Source organism: Saccostrea cucullata, unplaced genomic scaffold (genome assembly GCF_032062105.1).
Source record: "Saccostrea cucullata isolate Sc308-1 unplaced genomic scaffold, CSIRO_AGI_Scuc_v1 ctg746, whole genome shotgun sequence".
Lineage (NCBI taxonomy): Eukaryota > Metazoa > Mollusca > Bivalvia > Ostreida > Ostreidae > Saccostrea > Saccostrea cuccullata.
Window position 1 is genome coordinate 129,851 of NW_026938715.1, and position 19,702 is coordinate 149,552.

At 33.0% G+C, this 19,702-nt stretch overlaps 3 protein-coding genes across 3 annotated transcripts in view; 2 read left to right on the forward strand and 1 right to left on the reverse strand.

The window, feature by feature from the left end:
* Window positions 1-1,591: 1,591 nt before the first annotated feature.
* On the forward strand, window positions 1,592-6,420 carry LOC134251063 (death domain-containing protein CRADD-like). Its single transcript, XM_062733430.1, has 3 exons — window positions 1,592-1,664; window positions 3,389-3,717; window positions 4,531-6,420. The coding sequence occupies exons 2-3, from the start codon at window positions 3,396-3,398 to the stop codon at window positions 4,863-4,865; spliced, it is 657 nt and encodes a 218-aa protein (XP_062589414.1). The 5' UTR covers window positions 1,592-1,664; window positions 3,389-3,395; the 3' UTR covers window positions 4,866-6,420.
* A 5,880-nt stretch (window positions 6,421-12,300) lies between these two features.
* LOC134251033 (ribonuclease P protein subunit p14-like) overlaps window positions 12,301-19,702 on the forward strand; it is a 29,111-nt gene continuing 21,709 nt past the window's right edge. The window contains exon 1 of the mRNA XM_062733396.1: window positions 12,301-12,306. The gene's annotated coding sequence lies outside the window, so the exon portion shown is untranslated. The remainder of the gene's footprint in view (window positions 12,307-19,702) is intronic.
* On the reverse strand, window positions 13,319-17,210 carry LOC134251024 (uncharacterized). The gene is made up of 2 exons (XM_062733386.1): window positions 17,131-17,210; window positions 13,319-15,598 (listed from the first exon to the last, which is right to left on the reverse strand). Exons 1-2 carry the CDS (start codon window positions 17,131-17,133, stop codon window positions 13,436-13,438), a joined length of 2,166 nt encoding a protein of 721 aa, XP_062589370.1. The 5' UTR covers window positions 17,134-17,210; the 3' UTR covers window positions 13,319-13,435.

Consider the following 19,702-nt stretch of genomic DNA (forward strand, 5'->3'; position numbering starts at 1 on the left):
AAATACTATGAAATTTAAAACATAGGCATACTTTAAGATGTTCTACAATATGATATATAGAAATTGTCATGAAATTACGCGCATGCACGTGCGCTGCAATCTGATTGGCTAAAACTTTAAATGGCTATAACTCCCTTGTTTTTCAATCAAACAGCATGGGATTTAGAACATAGACAGACGTAATGGACTCCTACAAGAAGGTATGGTCATCATGAGCATGCTTGCACGTGCATGAATGTGCGCTTCGCTCTGATTGGCTGAAACAAAATTCTCAATATCTTTTTTGTTTTTTGACGAAATGCTTTGAAATTTAAAATATAGACATGCTTTAGGATATCCTACAATATGATATATAATAATTTTCATCAAATCACGCGCATGCACGTGTGCTGCAATCTGATTGGCTTAAACTTTAAATGGCTATAACTCCCTTGGTTTTCAACCAAACAGCATGGGATTCAGAACTTAGATAGACATTATAGACTCCTACAAAAGGGTATGGTCATAATGCACATGCATGCACGTGCGTGCACGTGAAATGAGTAAAATTACAAATACACAAGATTAAACATATTTTTTGATTAAATGCTGTAATATTTAGTATATTAAAATATATGATTAGTGTAGACAAGATGATATGGTCATTACGCACATGCATTCAAATGCGCATGCGTGCAATGCTGAAATTGATTACCTCTGGGAAAACTTTGTTAAAATCTTAAATGTATCGCGTTTGTCTTATTTAATGAAGCTTACACGGAATATGGCACAAAAGGGAGTTGGGGAGCGTTTGGGGAACATCTGTAACGGTTCCCGTTACAATTAGCCCTAGTTTATATTGGTTTTAAAGAGTTCACATAAATTGAAATACTACCATTTTCAACAAAAATGAACGAAGTAAGAACTGTTTTCATTTTGAAGTATAATGCAACCTTTTTTAGTACAACTTTTGTCCATATTTTGTATTTTTATATGTTGTTTGTTTGTGAGCAGTTCAAAAAATTAAAGTTTATAAGCAGTTTTCAATATTTATTTCAAAAACAACAACATTTGTAGTGTCCGTAACCTGTGTAAATGAGGCTATTATCAGCTTGTAAAAAACAAAGTTCTAATGTGAATTTCACAAAACCTTTTATGTTTCAGATCCTTGAGATAATCTACTTTTTAGAAAAAAAAATTTTGGGCCAAAATAAAGACATTAATTTTTTATCCTCAAGTGCAACCTTACTGTCCCCTTTATTGTGTTTCACCCGTCATTGTATCGACCATAGAACTTACGAGATGATGTAGACTGCAGATATTCTTGTTTCATCAACTTGTTTGTCAAAAAAAGGTGCCTTTTTGATAATATGGGATTGAATGTGTTTAAAATATGTTGTTCATGACAAAATTTGTGTACTTTAAGTGATTTAATCTAAACAAATGTATTCCGTTTTCCGTTCCGCGTTTTAGCAACACCCCTATTCACTGAATAATAATGATATTTTATAGAATGATTTTTTTTTTTTTTTTTTTTTTTTTTGCTGAAAGTAACAGTATTACGGATTTACGCGTATCTACCAAACAGGTTTTGTATTCTTTTGATTGTGTGTACTTCCTGTCAATATCGCAGCCTGAAGACGGTGAAATGACAAGAACCTGACGAGATTCTACACTGCTAACAAGTAAATCATACAATTCTGGTCATTTTTATATGCTTTATAAAATTACCAGATTATATATTTTTTGTTAGCAAGTCGATAGTTTGTAAGAAATGTAATTACTAAGTTATTGGACAAAACGAAAGTAGATCAAAAGCTCTGAATGTGGTATAACTCGTATTAACGCTTTAATGTGATAGTAAGGGTAAACATTGGTAAAATTTGATATTAAACTATGAATACATCGTTTTTATCTGTTTCACGTCTCTTGTAATATTAACGAGATTCGTAGGGACTACAATTTTGGTCTGGCGTCCACACGAATATCAGAGCAATCCCACACAACTAGATAGAATGTTCTATGTTAAAATGATAAATGTCCTACAGACCCAATTTCACATGTGGTGAGGGCTTGTCCCGAGACACAGTTAGATTATTCTAACTACTACACAACATGATTCAGGCTTTTTTGTCCCAACTTCGACTGGTTATTTCAATCAATAGAGGCTGAAATGAATATGCTGCCCACTTTAACTTTTTCCCTTTGACATCCTTTTAAGTCTCTATCACTATACATGGGCATCGGAAGCAAATTGAAAGTAAGGGGCTAATAGAAAGGGGGGGGGGGTTAACCAACAAAAAAAGGTAAACCCCAATTTTCAATGTATAGCAATTGTCTATATTTGCAAAAAAAGGAGGGACTTCCAACTAAACCCCTCCCCCTAGCCCCCAGTTCCAACAGTACCAACACCTATGCTATAAAACATTCGTTTCTTACCTTCAAAAGGTTTAAATCCAGCAAATTATAAAGTTGTTTATTTTTTCATGGCTGTTTGCTATTCATTTTAACCTCCAACACTGAAGAGGTCCGCAATAGTCTGCATCAAATACTTCGTATTATAGTTCATTCCTATAGGAAATAGTAGTAGAACAAATTATTGGATTGCTCTGAGATTCTTGTGGACACGAGACTAAAATTTTAATCCCTATGAATCTCGCTGAGATTATGTCTCTTGCTGTCTCTTGCACCTCTCACTTTCGTCGTTTAAGTTCGTAGAATGAAACAATGTAAATTGTTCATTTTCATAAATATCCTAAGTTCCCAGGTCCAGTACAATCTCTTGATGAAATTATAGTAGACATCTTTTGAAAAGTTTTGTATCTTCTTTGATGATGAAGACGTCAATAAATCATTTCTCTGTTTTACATTGTAAATTTTAAATATATAGAATCAATATCAATTGTAAACTGGTGGAAAACTGATAATCACTCAACTTTGTAATTCCATAAAATAAACATTATTTTACTCATTGTGAAGCTTCGGTAAATTTTTAAATCTTATAAAATCTTACGTTTCAGTTTTTAGGCATTTTTGTGTTTGTTTTGTTGTTTTTTTTTTCTTTCATAAAATTTTAAATGCCATATTTTACCAAGCACTAAAGATTTATTTCAATTGATATGCCAAATCATACTATAAATACTATTATTTTATTGTTAATCTATAAAATATATCTCTTATATTATTCAAAAGACTAAAATAGATAGATATTCAAAAGTATTCATTGATCCAGTTGGGTACATTTACGGACATTGCTTTCTTACTTGCAGTGATTAGCCATGTGAACTGTATAAATGTTATGAACCTAGAATTTATTTTCAATAAATATTAATTCTTATAAAGTGTTTTCTTATTTTACCTTTCATTATTCCAGTTACAATGATGACCTAAACTTTTTTATTATTTGAAGCTTCAAGATGCCCAGAGTAATTCAGCCACTTGGTAATTCTGATGAACAGCGCATCAAGAAGAATTGGAGTTTTTTAAAAGCACAGCTACAACAAGATGAAATTAGGGACGCATTTATGGATGAAGACATCTGGGACCTCAATGACTTTGATGAAATCGATGCAATGCCCACTCCCGAAAAAAAGAACGAAGTTTTTCTGAGGCTATTATTAAAGTCTGGTCCCAGGGCATACAAAGTTTTTGTTGATGCTTTGAAAGCAAAACAGTCTGATCATATTACAGATAGACTTGATAATACACCAATTACAGAAATACAACAGCCAGTGCAAGGTAATTTGTCTAATGATATTTGTATAATGAAGAGTTCTAATCTGAAAAGAGGATATCTACATTATTTAATTTGTATTATTATAGGATTATCCATACAAAAAAGTACTTAGATTAACACAAAGAGTTAAAATGATGATGCTTGCATAGCAAATAATTATAATACATCCTGAATGAAACAAACTTTAAGATATATAACATAATATAAAGGCTCTTTTTATCTTATTGTGTTTTAAAAATATTAATATGTTAAGTGTAATAAGATTGGTTTTGTCTGTATCGTTGGCACATTGTACATCATTGTTTTGAATTATTTATCACAAAATATGATGATTTCTTCAAAAAATTATTCCCCTTTTTACACATTGTGTTTTAAGTGTCTGCAGTCAATTTTTTCCCCAAACATTTACTATTCCGAGTTTCAGCCTTATTTTACTTGATTATAGCTTCAGACTAGTAATTTTCATTGCTGTTCTGTGGAATCTTTTTTTTCAAATATTGATGAGTTTATTAAAAAAAATGCTCAATTCCTCTAAAATTTAAATCCTTCTCATTCCCTACTAGGAGCCTGATTTGAATGAAATTTGGGACAAAAGTAAAGAAGATCAAGACTTATGGTTCTGTTTAAATCAAATTTTAAATATCACTGAACAGTAGTGTTATGGGTGGCTTTATTAATATTATAAAATATGTTGAAACATTTTAAATAGAACGTACTCCAGTTTTTGTTGGATTTCAGGTTTGAATCTTGGTCTGATGGTATATGTTCTCCTTTCCTTATGATTTTTTGTACACATCTTTTGTATGTCTTTTTAGTGAACCGCTATGCAGAACTCACAGATGCTCAGAGATCACTTTACCTCACGGAACAAAACCTTCTCAAATTCAACAAATGTTTTGGAAGTGATGTAGAAATAGTTGGGAAAGCTTTGCTCCTTACACAGTCTGATATTGATGTTATAAGAATGGAAAATCCATATTCTGCAATCACTCAGATTCATAAAATTATTCTCAAATGGAAATACAGAAATGGAAGAAATGCAACTTTGGGAGAATTAACCAGGTGTTTTATGGATGCCGAGAATGCTGGGGCAAGAGTGGATTGGGACATGTTTGATCAAGGTGTTAACTATTTGACAGAGAACATGTAGCTTAGCTTAGAATATTGAACATTTCGCAGTATTTAAGGACACATGCAACGTACATTACCTATTAATTTCAAACTATACTGTTTATGTCCTTAACCTAGTTGAACGTTTAAAATATCTCAAATATCAATAAATTAAATACCATGGATATGTTGAAGTGTGATGAAATCTTGTGTTTTTTCTAAATGTACTTTTACATTTACATCTTGTCTGTTTTTCTCAGTTCCATTAAGTTTGAGATAATGAGATTTATGTGTAGATTAAACATGTTATGTATAATTCTTCTCATACTGGATTGACTAATAATTTCATAGAATACAGAATTCAAAAAAAAAAACAAACTTTTATTTGAACAAAAAGATGATTGAAATTCTACCAAGGAATTTATAGTAGACTTTACATAACTTCATGCATTGATCCTTTGGGAAGATAACACAAGTTTGTAAACTATTACTCAAAACTTTGTCATATTTTTAAGAAGTTGGACAAAATGTTATGTAGACATAAAATCTAAAAGATGATTTTGCTTTTTATTTGGAGGGGATGGGGTATAAAAAATGATCACAGTCTCAGAAATTGGACTTTAAAAAAATAGAAATAATAGAAATGAAATAAGGGCACAAAGTTAAGTCTTTACTCTGTATATATATGAACATCTTTGAAGAAAAACTGTATATTGTATTGTATGAACTAGAATATACTCATGAGTATCATGGTGTGCAATTTTTTTTAATTCAACCAGTAACAAGAAATGATGTTTGGATTTTGAACAGTTAATTCTCAGATTATTCTTTGATATTTCCTATATCTTTGATATGTACTTTATCCTTAAAGGTAATTAAATGTTTGGCATCCTTTGTTTGCTATGCTTTTAGATAAAGAACCATTATTAATTGCATGTCTCTTCATATTGGTGACTAACAGATCAAATCTAAATGATCATTCCAAGAATCAGTATTTTTAGCCCTTGAATTGTTGATAGGATTTCTGAGTTAAATATCTTTGCTATCTTTGTATTTTTCATTTCTTTTTAAAAAACTTAATATCAAATAAGTTATTTGCTCTTTTGGTGTTTGTTAGGCCTATTCTGAATACCTAAAGAATATTTTGTGAGAAGAAGTAGTTTGAGATCCGTCTGCATTGGCCAATTTTCCTGCAAGTTATAGCCCTTTGACTTTGAAAAATTCTTGTTAAATTTTTGTCTTCCAAACATTATTTTCGGGCTGTGTAGGACAGTGCATGGTGAGTTGATTTTTTATGAGTAAACTTTTATTGATGAATAGCAGGATTGAGTTTAAATTCTAGGTTAATTTTACCCATTCTAACAAAAGTTCTGAATAAATGCTTTTTTTAATGTTCACACTTTTTCATTTTTTTAATTGTTTATGTAGATTATGATTTGAATTTAGTTAGTACTTCTAGAAAAATGACATAGAGATCGATTGTCTTTTTTATGAATATTGTCAACTTTCAATTTTCACATCTATAATGAAGATTTTTATTGGCTCTTCTATCGCAGAGATTTATAAATGATGTAAATCAAATTACCTTTATGGAGTGTTTTTTTTCAATAAGTACAAATTTAAGTATTGATTGACTGAATATTTTTGCAAAGGCAAAATGTAACTTTTAAGAATGAACAATATTGCATTTCGTACTGATTAAGTGAAAGCTATTAACAGATACACTTGGTCATAAATCCCACCAGCTCCTTTTTTCTATTGGATCTATGTTTATTTTTTTTCCTTTCGTGTATTGTACATGTAGTATACATAACATGCTATAATAATAATTTATTTAACTCTTTTGCCTCTATGAGATATTTGTAAATGCTTCATTTTTGACTTATATGTAAAAATATTTTTTTTAAACAATCCGATGCGTTTTTCCGATTTGTTTTTAAAAGTAAAATTCATTAAAGTTATCCTTTTGTTTTAAGGAAAGATTTCTTATAATTTACATATCATATATTATAAATGCATTACTTTTTCTGTATTCCCCTTACTGAGCATCAGTTTACACTCAAACCTCTGTTAAGAAGCAACATTCGAATATATAAGGCAGTAGGTGCTGGCACTGAGTGCCGAGGCGCATAGGAAAAAATTTGCAGCTCTCCACCGGCAAATGGTGGCTTCTCCATAGGAGTGAAAAATTCTCGAGAGGGACGTGAAACAACAAACAATCAATCATCTTCATGTTCATACATGGACCATGGGAAGACATTTCAAATCCGCTTAATTAATTGCCATCGGAAAGTTAACGTTTTCCTTAAAATTCCGATAACCCAAACTCGGACCTTTTAATCCTTCATCTTTAACACAAAAATCTTTTTTTACAGAATGCAACAACTGCAGAAAAATACATATACATGTATAACCTAAGGCGAAGCAAAGAAAGGAAAAGGAAAACATTAAAATTTTATTGATCATGCAAGACAAGTTCTGTACTTCACCTTCCATCAATTTCCATATTATAAAAACAACTACACATGAAACATATGAAGAAAATGAAAGTATTCAAGATCAAACGCCCATAAAAATACAAAGTAGGAGCAGAGCAAACACGGACCTCCAAAACATCAGATGTTGGAACTGGTGCCATGGAGAAGTGAGCATCCCCTGCCGACCGCGGTCACAACCACCATGTGCTTCTTGTCATGATCGTCAATTAATGCAGTGTATAAATAATGAACTATCAATTAGTATAAAAAACGTCTGACCGCATTTGCCCCAATGATAAATTGTATTTGCTGACAAGGTCATTGTATCGACCATATAGAACTTAAGAAATGATGACTTTAAACAAGACTGCTGATATTCTTGTTTCATTTACTGGTTTGTCAATGACTTACCTCGTTTTAGAAATTGTTCGTACGTAGAGCATGTTCTTGCGTATCGAATCAACTGACATATATAAACTCTGTATGCGGGTTATGAAGGTTCTAGTATATTGCTGCATAAATAAGGGAAGAAAAGTTAAAAGTCATCACGTTATCATAGAGCTTGGATGTTAGATTACATGTACCACTAACGTCTTTTTCGAGTAAAATATCAAAATATGAAACAGGCGTTTCAGACTCTGTAGTATCTTTGATCTCAAGCTCACCAGGATATATACAATCTGTACAGTATCGACATAAGAACGGAAGTTATATCATATGATTGTTGATTAACAAATACGTCTTCGATATATCGAAATATCGAGTTGAAGGCCACAGCAAGTGTTTTCTTTTCATGCATACGATTTTGCACAAATTCTGTTTCATATGAATACAAAAACGGTCTGCCAATAACGGGGCGCAATTGGTACCTATCAGTGGCGTAGCATCGGTTTTGAAAGTGGGGGGCCAGGCAGAGAAAATTTTTTTTTTATTTACCTGAAAAAGTTGACAAGCCAAAAAAAAAGAGGAAAAGGTTGCCCAAAGACGAAAATCCTATTTCGTGGGGTGGGTGGGGGGGATATAGGTAAACTTTTTCTCTGTCAACTACTTTTAGTACCAATTCTTATACTACATTTCCGGTACACTTCTAACAGTGGGGGGGGGGGGGGGGCAACCAGGCTTTAAATTAGGGGGGTAGGTAAACTTTTTCTCAGTGTCAACTACTTTTAGTACCAATTCTTATACTACATTTTCGGTACATTTCTAACAGTGGGGGGGGGGGGGGGGGCAACCAGGCTTTCAATTAACATTTCCTATAGTGTAAGTTAGGTTGGGAAAAAAAGTGGGGGGCCAGGCCCCCCCCCCCGGATACTACGCCCCTGCCTATAGATTGTTGGAAGTCCTGGTCTCCAAAAACAAGATAGACATTGTCAATCAGAAGCTCAAGCATCATTTTGATGTCAACTTCAGAGTACTTGTGTGTACAATTAGAATGGTTTTTAATAGATAATTTTGCAAATGACCAATGGCAAGTTAAGTAAATTTACGAGTTTCATTTTTATTGAAAAGCAGCTGTCAATGATATCAAAAAGCCTAGACTTGTGTATAACGTTGATAGTCGTAAGTTTTTAAGCTGTCGATTTTGGAAATATCTTGTGATTTCAAATTGTCCAAAAGTTCCTTGGAATTTTTAAGTATCCATATGTGATTTACACCACTACTTGAATATACTGTTGCAAAGTACTCTTGAAGTTTCTCCTTCATAAATGTCAATATCTTAGTGAGGAGTAAAGAAAGGGGCTTGGTTGAACATTTACTGGAAACCGCTCTGTATATTTTTATGTCACCTGAGTAAACCTATTGCTATCGGTTTTCGTCCGTCGTCGTGCGTCGTTCGTCGTGTGTCGTGTGTTAACATTTGAACATTTTCAGCTTCTTCTCTGCAACCACTCAACCAATTTCCACCAAATTTTACACAAAGCATCTATGGGTGAAGGGGAACAAAAATTTTGAATTTCATGGTCCCTGCCCCCCTGGAGCCTGTGGGGTGGGGCCAAAACCACTAAAATTAGTGCAATCTTTAAAAATCTTCTTCTTTACTCCTGGACATCAAGCAGTCAAACTGTTAGCATGAATGTAATGACCATTGAGTCCTCTACCAAAATTGTGAAATTCATGGCCCCAGGGTCAGGGGTTGTAGTGCTAGGGCGGGGCTCTATTGATCATATAGTGAAAATGCAATATTTCTTTAAAAATCTTCCTCTCTGCTCCTGGGTATTAAATAAACTAATTAAAGATATAATTATGATGAGAAAGAATGCCTTTTGCAAAATTGTGAATCTCATGGCCCCAGGGTCAGGGGTTCTAGTGTTAGGGGGGAGGGGGGGTCTATTGATTATATAGAGAAAATGCAGAATTTGTTTGAAAATCTTCTTCTCTGCTTCTGGGTATTCAAAGAATTAACTAAGTATATAGTTATGATGAGCAAGAATGCCTCTTCCTAAATTGTGAATTTTATGGCCCCAGGGTCAGGGGTTATGGTGTTAGGGTGGGGCTCTATTGATTATATAGAGAAAATACAGAAATTGTTTGAAAATTTTCTTTTCTGCTGCTTGGTATTCAACGAATTAACTAAGTATATAGTTATGGTGAGGAAGAATGCCTCTTCCAAAATTGTGAATTATATGGCCTCAGGGTCAGGGGTTCTAGTGTTAGGGTGGGGCTCTATTGATTATATAGTGAAAATGCATTAATACTTTGAAAAATCTTCTTCTCTGCTCCTGGCTATTAAATACAATAAATAAGCCCATAGTTATGATGAGCAAGAATGCCTCTTCCAAAATTGTGAATTTCATGGCCCCAGGGTCAGGGGTTCTAGTGTAAGGGGGGGGGGGGGCTCTATTGATTATATAAAGAAAATGCAGAATTTGTTTGAAAATCTTCTTCTCTGTTTCTGGGTATTCAGCAAACTTACTAAGTATATAGTTATGATGAACAAGAATGCCTCTTCCAAAATTGTGAATTTCTTGGCCCCAGGGTCAGGGGCTCTGGTGTTAGGGTGGGGCTCTATTGATTATATAGAGAAAGTTCATTAATTCTTTGAAAATCTCCTTCTCTACTCCTGAGTATTAAATAAATTAACAAAAGATATAGTTATGATGAGGAAGAATGCCTCTTCCAAAATTGTGATTTTTTATGGCCCCAGGGTCAGGGGTTCTGGTGTTAGGGTGGGGCAGCTGGGGTGGGGCTCTATTGATTATATAGAGAAAATACATTAATTCTTTTAAAATCTTCTCTGCTACTGAGTATTAAATAAACTCAATAAGTACATAGTCATGATGAGGAAGAATGCCTTTGTGAATTTTATGGCCCCAGGGTCAGGGGTTCATTTGTTAGGGCGGGGCTCTATTGGTTATATAGAGAAAATGCAAAAATTGTTTGAAAATCTTCTTCTCTGCTCCTGGGGATTAAGCAGTTGAGCTACCTATATAGCTATGATGAGCAAGGGCCATTCTTCCTGAATTGTGAATTTCCACACCCCTGGGTCAGGGGTACCATAGAGGGTGGTGGTGGTGGGGGGGGGTTCTACTTATATACTGAAAATGAATTAATTGATTGAAACCTTCAACTTTGAATTAATCAAATATTTTTGATAAGCAAGGGTGCCTTTTCCAAAATTGTGAAATGTGTGGACCAAGGGTCAGGGGTTCATGTATGGTAGTGGCACTATATTGATTATTGCTGAATATTACTGATTAGTCGAAATGCATTTTTTGTTCCCCTACTCTGTCTGTGGGTATTAAGTAACCAAACTAAACATGCTAAGTGTATAGTTATGATGTCTTTTTCAAAATTGTGAATGCCATGGTGTCTAGTTTAAAACATGAACCAATGTCAATCATTGTAAAGTTGTTGCATGATGCTCAGGTGACCTATAAGGCCCATGGGCCTCTTGTTGTTTCTAAGGATTCATATGAAGTTTCGGAATCCAATATATATGTAGTAGTTCAAATTCATTTTGGTTCTTTGGGATATTAAAAATATTCAAAAGTGACATGATTTTGTAGAATTTCCTCCTGAGAAAGAAAGGGAACTATGAGTATAAGCTGGATTACCACTTGTAGAATTAAATCCAAGTTATTCTAAAACACAATTTATATAATAATGAGCCTTACAAACAAAGACAGACAATGTTGTTACTTGCTTTGTCAGCACGGACCAGTAACTACTGATCATGTAATCTAGCTACTTATTATCACATCTGGATTTTGAATACAGAAAGATAGATGGTTTCATACTGCCCCTGAATCTTTTAATACGCGATTTTGACATGGACCTGACACATTTAATCCATTCTGACAAAGTGTCAATGTTTTATTTTTCATACTTGGCCCATCGCCTGACGTAATCCTCAACAGAATTCATAATATTTATGAAATTCCGACGCCAGTTGAAGAATCAGCGTTCCCTATATTTAGGACCTTTTAAAATAAGTGCTTTAATGTCCTCATTATTTACTATATATTTACATCACCTGTAACAACGTGTCCAGCAGGACTATGGTTATATAGGGTGAAGAAGAGCATGAACACGATGGAGGATTATGTTTCAGATGTACTCGATATTCAGGTTATGTAAAGTTTTTTGTGATTAAAAAGTTTGAAACCAATAGTCGGCGTATACTTGTAAGAAATACAAAGTGTAGTCTTTAACTTGAAATATGGTTGTATACAAGGCTGGACCCTTTTGTGACTAAAAATATACCTTATATAAATTAATTCCTTTATTGGCATATTGAAGTTTAAAGAAAAGACGGACTGTATTAGCTGCATTTTCGTCAATAAAACGTGGGGATTTAAAAAGTCTCTGATTTGCAATTTCCATAATCACAGATCCTAGCCTTTATTCTGGTGTCAAGGAATCAAAAAATGGGCGTTCCGTGACCTTTTCAAGAAGACTATTTAAAAGTTTCAGAGGGACAGAGTAAAGTTTGGTGACAATATGATGTAGATCTAAATGTTGATTTACATAAGGTAGTAATAAATCAAAAGAGAAATCGTTTATTAAAGGTTTATTGTAAGACCGATGCCCATGACTGCTTCATATTTCATAGAGGGCTAAAATAGGCTTTGACTGTTGCCCGATCCCATTCACTTTATGTGAAAAAAATAGTTCATAGAAAATAATGATAGCGTTAATTTTTTTTCATTTTGCATATTTCCTTCCTTTTTTCTGGAGGCATTCAACTATCTCTCTGCGGCCAGTCTTCCTTTCTCAAGAATCTTGGTTTACTTCCGACCGTTCACCAGACATAAAAGATACAGGAGATTTTTTTTTATTTTTGTATCTCTTTTCCGCTCAAACTTGAACACTTGTCTTTTATCTTTTATTTATGAATTCCCACTATGTTTTCTTTTTTGAAATTTCAAATAGTCATGAATATGAGCATAATTGTTTAAATATTCAATTGAAAAAAATATAGAATACACTGCATTTCATAAATTTCGATCTTATATAGGACTTACATAAATCTACAAAACAATGTTGTTTTTGTTTTTGTTTTTTTATTAAGCTTTGCCCTTTGTATGAGGTACATGTAGGATTATATTTTTGTTGAATCGTGTTGAACAAACAAACCGCATTAACCTTCATCAAATCTTCTGAATATCAAATAATTACACAATAATGACATCATAATTATAACTATCAATAATTATAATATAACATAATTATGACATACAAAGTGAGACCCCAAAGATTTTGTTAATAGGCATTCATAAACACCGTCACACTTATTTTCAAGTAGTGGTTGGAACCAGCTAATCACTAATTTCTTTTGGAGGTTAAACTTTCGTTGTCTTCGAGGTATGGAGAGACCAATGATATAAAATTAATACTAAAAGTAAATACTAATACCCACATATCAATATTTTTTCTTAAATCTCGAAAATTTGCATCCACGAATAAATGTGATTTTACTATATTTGCTCTCAGAATATGAGTCTAAGCTATGAGTCTAAGCACATGTTTTTTTTTTTAATTTCAACTAAACTATCAATAAAAAAAACTTGGGTCCTTGCCTTTTTCTAAAATATTCGTAAAATAAGTTTTAGCATATTTGGTTTCGGGTATTGATAATGCATAGATCATATTATAATCAACTATTTTGAAACGATGAAATGACAGAAATAAATTAGGTACATGTACAATATCTTAATTGATCAGAGATGGACAATGCAAGAAATCCTTTGGGGTTCGTCAAACTTAAAACTCTTTGAAAAGATCTAATGGCACCTTGGACATCACCACAGATTCTCTGACATACACCTAACATATACCACGATATATCGGTACATCCACTAGGTATGTGTTCTCCCTTGTCGAAATGCACCAAGAAATATAAACTGTGTAAGGAGTCGAATCGTTTTGAATCATTCATACGGTTATAGCAGAACAGTTCCAGTGTTTTCAAGATGATTAGAGGTGGAACTTTTAAGAACTCTACATCGTTCCCATATTTTTCCGTTTCCTTGTCATTGAGTAAGTCCCAGAACATACCCTCGAATAAAATCTTGTGGGGTACAAAAACATCTGTCAGTGAAGCCTTCATAAATTTAACAAAAAGAGACTTTCCTGCAAAAGTTTCTCGATATTTTGATATGTTGCCGGAATAATTGTAAAGAATATAGGGCTGTGCTAACTTGGATTTGGCCCTGGCAATGATGGAGAGTGTTGTTCTGATGTCGTTTCTCTCAAATATCAAGATGGCGTAGTATAACAAGGTTGTTATATCCGAAAATCTCATTACGTCATGATAAATCTGAAGCAATCGTCCGTGCATTAAATACACTCGGTTTCCTTTTGGATATTTGAACAGTTTCCTGTAGATAAGGAAGAAAAGAGATTGCGAAAGATATTTTGTAGTAATAACAAGATCACTGCAAACTAACTTATTTCTACGTGACAAACCTGCTATGTTTCGTAGAGTTCCATGCAAGTTAACTTCTTTTAAGCCAACTAATCCAAACCTTACAAGATGAAATTGATCAATTTCTGAGAAAAAATGAATATCATTCTGAACCTCAATTACCTCAGCTTTGAAATTTAGTGCACGATTAGGATTAAATAAATCCCTATCATTCAAGAAGGAACTCACAGTGGAACTATTGAAAATGCAACTGTAACCTTCCTCATACAAAGAATTGAGCCTAAAAAGTAATGAATTTTTTGCTACTACGGATAATTTTCCACAAAACATATTGTTCTCTGGTATGAAAAAATTGGGACAATATTCCTCGTGCACCCAATGCACTAATCGTTTAAAGCAAGACCAAAAGCAATGCATCAATGTTTGCACCGACCAAACGTATTTTTCTTCTTGAATTTCCCAAAACATGGCTGTTTTCAAGAAATAAGAACAGAGTACAGGGTTGTTGTCGTCTTTGTTGATCACCTCTTTCAAGAACAATTTCATCAGCCCATATGTTAAAAACTGACAATGGTTCATAGTTTTCACTAACTTATACTCGGCCAATGAAAAGGATATTCTCCATTCCTTATCTTCCTCAATCGACTGTTTACTCCCAATTGGAACAAGATGGCAGCCACTTGTTAAGATTTCATGAACAACACTCGCTGGTGGCCAGTTCTTGCCTCTCGATGTCCAAGATGTCGATGAAGGCCAAATATTGCATTTTAAACAGGAAGTTATATCAACGTCAGTGCAATCATATTGTTTAATCTTCATGCATGGCCCATGAGCAGATGACTCGAATCCCAAAGAAGTGCGATGGAGATGAATATTTTCCCCCAATTGACGTAGACCTGAACTCAAAAGAAATACATTTCCATCGTGTACTCTGAGGTTTTCTGGTAACAATAATGGCAATAAAGGATTATTTATCATCTCTCTATAAAAACTCCAGGTACTTTCTTGAGAATTTATTAATTTCCATAAACTCTGAAAAATCGATGGCAACAAAGTTTCATCTATTGAAGGAATCTGAAGGAAGCAAAATCCAGGGCGACTATTCACGAATTTAAGAACTTGAAATCCGTTTTCGATAGCTTTTTGAACCAAACCTTTCTGTTCCTCCTCTGTTAGTATAAGAAAGTGTGGTGAATAAAACATGACGTCAAAATCGGAATCAGAGAATACAAATCCCTCTCTTCGGCTTCCCATAAGCATAAAAACTACGAAATCATACAAGCATTGAGAGGAATTATCATTATTTGAAATCATCTCCCCCAGGTCCATCGCAGATCTTCTTATTTCGATCTGAAACGGTGATCCCACCTTCTTGCACAATCCATCGTACACCCCCTCTGATAAAACACTGATACTTTGCCTTTCAACCTTCAAAACAAAGAAGGTAATTATTCTGATATCGATATTGACTGTTTCAGTGATTTTATTTCCCCTCATTTCCCATTTTTTAGTCATTTCCAATAGTTCATATGAAAAGAAAACGCCATACTAGGTATAATGGACTATAAGTCTATCATTAGTACATGCTGTACGTGACATGACATGTAAGCATATTGGGGTGTAGTTACAAAAATTGACTTTTATAACAAAAAATACTAGTATGCTCTCGCTTGAGATATAGTAATAATAAATATATTAGATACATATTATTGTGTGATAATTAAAGGTAGCTGCAGAACTGTACCTCTTCGAAAAAATATATATTGACAGACCGAATATATTTTTTTCGGAGAGCTACAGTTCTGCAGCTAAATTAATGGCGCGGGGGTAAACTTTATGTATGATAATTATTGCATAATATTTTACCAAATTTATGCATGATATACACTATTTTAATATTAATATTCATTAGACTTTTACAGAGTAACATTCTAGAAAAAAAATGGTTCAAAGTTCAAACGAAATTATGTCTTTTAATGGCTTTGGAAAGCCTAAAATTGATCTTTTCAAAACATTCACAGAAAACTTGAAAAAGTGGGACTTGACCCTCTCTCTCTCTCTCTCTCTCTCTCTCTCTCTCTCTCTCTCTCTCTCTCTCTCTCTCTCTCTCTCTCTCTCTCCTTTATTATTTTTTTTTATTTGTTGCAGATTTCAGTTTCAAACCAAATTATTTTTTCACTATCCGTAACTATTAATCTCCGCAGTGGGGGGTTGGACTGAGAGACCTTTCACCAGTCTGACTATTTAAAGTCAGCTTCTATACTTTTTCACTTCGAACGAAGTGAAATAGTAGGGCCTGGCTTTAGTCAGACTCAGACCGAAACGTTAACCTGACTTGGGGAGAGGCAAAGAACATTACCAAGAAGAGAGCTGAGAGGCGAAGTCGTGTGTTGACCTTACGCTCCACTGGGATCGAAGAGGATAGGTTTTGTTATACTTATAGTTACATGTAGTTATCAATTCTCTGAATTTTAAAACTTTTAAATGTAACAAATATATTTTAATAGGTCAAATTTTACATAAACTATAGTTTTGTTATAGTAATATTGTATGCATTTTTTTTTAATTAGAATTTTTTTTTGCATATTTTTCTTATAATATTGTATACATTTTAATTAGAGAACTTTTACATATTTTTGTTATACTAAGTAATATTGTCTTCATTAAATTTTTAATCAGTTAACTCAATTTTTCTTATACTTATAGTAATTTTGTATACATTTTTAATCGGTAAACTTTTATATATTGTGTTCTAAATAATACAAATGTATACTGCATCACATTACTTAGGGGCAAATATATAGTAAGTACCGGGTTTTATATTTTATCTGAAGTATCACATAATTTTGCGTGCAAGATGCACATTTCTTTAAATTAAAAAAGTTACAATTTACTGGTGTAAACAATATTTTATCAGATCCAAAGGCTGTATATATTTTATTTATGAAGTATTTACTTACCATTGTCGTTTTACATGTATCAAGGCTATCTCAGTAATACAGCTGCCACTAGTTTAAGCTGAAAAAAACCACATATAGATAAATGTATGATACCGGCTATAACATGTATAATTGAGCAGTATCATATCTTGTTTCATTTGCTATATATCACATTCTTTAATATATACAATATTTTGATAATTATACTTAATAAAACATTTCTTTTATTGGTGTTTATTTTCCCGACATCCTTTTTATTCCATTCTATTGGTCCATTTTTCTTCCGGCTTTAACTTTTTTCCGTCTTAATTTTGAGGGGTTTCACGATAGCAATGAGATCGACTGTGATCAAAAGACGTTTTATTTTCTATTTTTGTATTTTATCCCTCCCCGTGTAGACCGTTTTTATCTTTTAAAATTTCCGTTCAAATGCAATCTATACCAGTACATGTTTAAAGCTTATATTCTTTACAATATCACACTGCATGCTACCATTGTTACAAATTAGAATGCACTTTGAAAAATAATGCAATTTGAATAAAATTAAATTAAAGACAGATGATACAAACAAAAAATGGATGTCTGGTTTGGTATATATTTTTTGGCCTAATTTCATTGTAAATGATGCAAATAACAAATTTCTAGAATATAATGAATTTTTAAACCTTCTATCTGTGATGTTCAAAAGTCTGTCCTTCTGAAACCTCCCTTACAAATCTATACAAATATTTTTCACTTCAAATCCAATTTTAGTGAAATTTTGAATAAATTATTAAAAACTACGCTGTGCAATTATTCATTTTACTCATTTAAACATGACCCAAGTTGTTATTTTTATTTTTTTTGACATAAATTTGTTTGTATCATCTGTCCTTAAGTGCGATAAATCTTATTTTGAACCGCTTTGATAATGCTTTAAATATAGAAATATAAGATAATTATTCAACACCAGCAAATTTTAGCCATAGAAAAAAACCCGTTAAAAATGTACATTTGTACGGATTTTAGTCAATCTTACTATTTAAGCCAAACCTCTATTTACGCTATGTCGTGTGAACGATTATTTTGATTCGCATTAGTTTACTTCGCATTGATTTACTGCGAATTTAACTCGTCGTGTGAACAAGGCACAAGTTATATATCAAAATATGAAACAGATGTTTCAGACTCTGTGGTATCTTTTATCTCAAACTCACCAGGATATACAGTATGGACAAAAGAAAGAAAATTATATGATTGTTGTTTGCACACCAAACGTCGTCGATATATCAAAATGTCAAGTTGAAGGCCACAGCAAGTGTTTTATTTTTCTTTTCACGGATAATATTTTGCACAAATTTTCTTCAAATGAATACAAAAATAGGTCTTCTAATAAGGGGGCGCATTTGGTACCCATGGCAATTCCAATAGATAGTTGGAAGACCTGGTCTCCAAAAACAACATAGATATTGTCAATCAGAAACTCAAGCATTATTTTGATGTCAACTTCGGAGTACTTGTGTGTACAATCAGAATGCTTTTTAACAAAATAATTTTGCAAATGACCAATCAAAAGTTAAGTAAATTTACGAGTTTAATTTTCATTGAAAAAGCAGTTGTCAATGATATCAAATGGCAAAAAGTTTTTAAGCTGTTGATTTTGGAAATATCTTGTGATTTCAAATTGTTTAAAAGTTCCTTGAATTTTTTAAGTATCTAAATCTGATTTTCACCTCTTTTTGAATATTCTGTTGCACAGTACTCTTGAAGTTTCTCCTTCTTTACTGTCAATATCCTAGTGAGGAGTAAAAAAGAGGATTGGTTGACCATTCACTGGAAACCGCTATGTACTTTTGTTTGTAAGGTTTCATATGAAGTTTCGGAATCCAATATTTAAATGGTAGTTCAAATTCAAAACTGACATACGATTTTGTAGAATTTCCTCCTGAGAAAGAAAGTAAACTATGAGTATAAGCTGGATAACCACGTGTACAATTAAATCCAAGTTCTTCTAAAATACAATTTATATAATGAGCCTTACAAACAAAGAAAATGTTATTACTTGCTTTGTCAACAGGGACCAATACGTACTGATCATGTAATCTAGCTACTTAATTCTTTTATCACTTTTGGATTTTTGAATACAGAAAGGTAGATGGTTTTCATATTGCCCCTGAATATTTTCATACTCGATTTTGACATGGATCTGACACATTTAATCCATTCTGACAAAGTGTCAATGTTTTATTTTTCATATTTGGCCCATCGCCTGGCGTAATCTTCAACAGAATCTATAATATTTATGAAATTCCGACGCCAGTTGAAGGATAGGGATTCCCTATATTTAGAACCTTTTAAAATAAGTGTTTTAAGGTCCTTATAATTAACTATATACATCACCTGTAACAACGTGTCCAGCAGGACTATAGTTACTGTATAGGGTGAAGAAGATCATGAACACGATGGAGGATTACGTTTCAGATGTACTCGATATCCAGGCCATGTAAAGTTTTTTTTTTGCGAATAAAAAGTTTTGAACCAATAGTCGATGTATACTTGTATGAAATACAAGATGTAGTATGGTGGACTACAAGACAGGCCCCTTTTGTGACTA

Bases quoted from the DNA above. Each gene is read 5' to 3' on its own strand.
- LOC134251063 (XM_062733430.1), top strand. From the start codon at position 3,396: ATGCCCAGAGTAATTCAGCCACTTGGTAATTCTGATGAACAGCGCATC. The intron at 3,718-4,530 runs GTAATTTGTCTA...ATGTCTTTTTAG, and splicing joins AATACAACAGCCAGTGCAAG to TGAACCGCTATGCAGAACTC.